Here is a 2,875-nt window from a genome sequence, read left to right on the forward strand (position 1 = left end):
CACGCACACACGTGCACACACACACAGGACAGTATTGTGGTCGATTTACTGTGTCCAAATCCAGAGGGCACAAACTGACACCCACGTTGTAAAGGATTTTTCTTTCCCTTTCTACTATAACGTGAAAAGGGGCCTTCAGCCTCAAAAACAGTGAGTTTGGTGGCACTAGATGGAATTAGAGCCAAGAATCTAGAAAAATCCAAGATTTCATGTCCAACTACCTTCTTCTTTTTTTGTTTTTGTTTTTTTGTTTTTGAGACAGGGTCTCACTATGTGGTTGAGACTGACCTGGAACTCACTACGTAGCCCAGGCTGGTCTCGAACTCACAGCGATCCTCCTGCCTCAGCCTCCCGAGTGCTGGGATTACAGGTGTGTGCCACCTCGCTCGGATCCAATTATCTTCTTCCCCACAGGCTTCCTGAGAAGGCGTCACCCCAAAAGGGGATCCAACTGCCATTTTCATTAACAGACCCTGAAACTACTCATTCAAGTACGAGGCAGACATTCATTTTTTCCAGAACTTTTAGGACCTAAGCTTCCAGCGGGACAACTGAAGGACCGAAGTCAGGACTGAAGGAACAAGACCACCACGCCTGCAGGGAAGATCTAGGCTTAACTAACCCACTGGGGAGGCACAAGGAGGCTGGAAGGAAGCAAGTGGCCGCCCTGTTCTTCAAACAGCAGGCCCTGAAGGTCAGGAGACTGTGGAGAAAGGCTGACAATGGGGAACGTTCTAGAATTTTCCCAGGCCACTTCCCAACTCTCCCGCCTCTGAGGCTGAGGTGAGGAGGAGACCTGGCAGAGAAAAAGGCAGAGACACCTCCCCTCCCCACTCTCACCGCACGCATACACACCGTCTCCTACCATTGACCTCTGTGCCACAGCCCTACACGCTGGGTCCCTCAGAGTCCACACTCTTGGCCCATGTGACAGCAAGCGAAACCTTTGCTCCCAGCTTGGGGCTTCTTCCTTGGTCTTCCTTCACTCCTGCGGTGGTCCTTGCAATCAGAGCTTTCTGGAATCTGTGGATAAATCACAACAGCTCACTAGGGAAAGCAGGGAAAGGTGTCACTAGGAAAGTTTTACTTCCTAGGACCTTCTGAGGCCTTGAACATCCTGTCCGCCACCATGGCCCTCAGAAACCTTCACCCCCAAAGCCATGACTTTGACACATTATAACCCCAACCCGTTCAACTCTTAGGGTGGGAAGGGTGTAGGGAGGAAGGGGTGGCAGAGAGACCGAGACAGTTACCCATAGACCACAGCTCACCGGGTTTGCTCTGCTGCCTCCCGGGTCCCCAGCAATGGCCATCAGGACGGAGGCCAGGTCTCACCCTCTAAACCTCACCTGGAATGTCACCCACTCCCCCCAACCCATGTCCTTGTCACCACCTGACCTCCCTCCAGGGCTCCTCCGCCCCACCAGCACTCTTGGGCTTCCCCCAACTCCAGTCACTTCTGCCATCGCTCTCACCCTTGGAGGCCCTAGCAGAGCCTGCAGGCTTGGCCTTCGGACCCCTGGACGTCGAGGCTGGCACCGCAGCGGGGTTCGGGCCACACAGGACCTTCTCAGCCGACGCACCCCTTCTGGAGTTTAGCCCTTTCTTCGGCATCATCGGCTTTTTCTTGGCATCTTCACAATGGACAAGGACATAGGAGACAGGGCCCAGGCTCACCTTCTTCTTCTTCCTCACCGGGGTGAGGCTCTTTCCCGAGGCCCAGCCCTCAGCCTTCTTCTTTGGCGGCCTCCCCTGACCACCATCTTGGTCTGACGCAGAGGCGCCTCCAGGGCTCTCAGCTCCCCCCAGGGCATCCTGAGGGGGCTGTCTGGGAACCTTCCAGGCCCTTGTCTCCACTCGCTTCTTCGGAGCCTGTTCCTCCTGCCTCGCACAGGGCTTCCTGTGGCTCCTGTGGTTCTCTGAGATCTCTATACTTTCACCAGCCTCAGGCCCCTCTGAGCAGGCCGAGCCGCTGCAAGGGCTGCCTTTGGGTTTTTTCCAGAGCATTGGTTGCTGCTTGGGGTTTTTCTTCTGCTTCTTTTTCCTGGAGCGAGTCTCAGCTCCAGTCCTACGAACAACCGGCTCGGGAGGGTCACCCTGGTCTCCCATGCCCTTCCAGCGGGTGGACGTCTCCCTCTTGCAGGCAGAGCCCATCTCCGTGGAAAGGCCCGGCTCCTTCTTGATCTTCCCTGCTGCCAAAGCCCACGCTGCTCCCTCCTCCGCCTCAGCGGCCTCCTGAGCTCGAGCTTCCTCCCCGCTGCGGATCTCAGCATCCATGCACAAGACGACCTGCACCACAGCTCCCAGGAGCACCCCCAAGGCTTCCGCCCAGTTCTCCAAGATCTGGTCTGGACTTTGGGGGGCTGGGGCGTGGCTCAGTTGGAGGAGGTGGACCACATCTTCCCAGGTGCGCCCCTCCGCCTCCAGGAATTCATTCAAGTTTTTCAAAAACTCAGCATCCTGGGTGGGATCCCTACAGACTACCTTCCAGACGCCACCCCTTCCGGGGAACTCTCGGGGTACGGCGCTCAGGTTCACACCCTCGCCCACCTCGATGAGGGCCGCTTTGACATTCTCTTCCCTCAAAAATATCTTGTTGAGCACGCGGTATGTGCCCAGGGGGGCGAGGACCCCGTTCAAATTCTCCTCGAGCTCCGCCTGGCCGCAGTCCTCGGGGATGCCCGTGACCAGCAGGGACCTGCGGATGTCCACTTCCATCCCCCGGCACCAGTCCTCCAGGAGGTTCATCGCTGTGGCCCCCGACATCGGGCAGCAGAAGACCGAGGAGGGGGACGCGAGCTGCAGCGGGGCCCGGACAGGAGTCCCGGTGGGCACCTGAGGTCGGCGTCCCCGGAGGCCTCGCCTGCCCAGCGCC

The 2,875-nt window shown here is 57.7% G+C and overlaps 1 protein-coding gene across 1 annotated transcript; it reads right to left on the minus strand.

Moving 5' to 3' along the window:
* Window positions 1-318: 318 nt before the first annotated feature.
* Window positions 319-2,865, minus strand: Pnma8a (PNMA family member 8A). Its single transcript, XM_010640852.3, has 2 exons — window positions 1,476-2,865; window positions 319-1,023 (listed from the first exon to the last, which is right to left on the minus strand). Exons 1-2 carry the CDS (start codon window positions 2,764-2,766, stop codon window positions 1,007-1,009), a joined length of 1,308 nt encoding a protein of 435 aa, XP_010639154.1. The 5' UTR covers window positions 2,767-2,865; the 3' UTR covers window positions 319-1,006.
* Between the last annotated feature and the right edge of the window lie 10 nt (window positions 2,866-2,875).

The sequence above is a fragment of the Fukomys damarensis genome, unplaced genomic scaffold (genome assembly GCF_012274545.1).
Source record: "Fukomys damarensis isolate Sample0158 unplaced genomic scaffold, DMR_v1.0_HiC HiC_scaffold_19, whole genome shotgun sequence".
In the NCBI taxonomy this organism is placed as follows: Eukaryota; Metazoa; Chordata; class Mammalia; order Rodentia; family Bathyergidae; genus Fukomys; species Fukomys damarensis.

Bases quoted from the DNA above. Each gene is read 5' to 3' on its own strand.
- Pnma8a (XM_010640852.3), bottom strand. From the start codon at position 2,766: ATGTCGGGGGCCACAGCGATGAACCTCCTGGAGGACTGGTGCCGGGGG.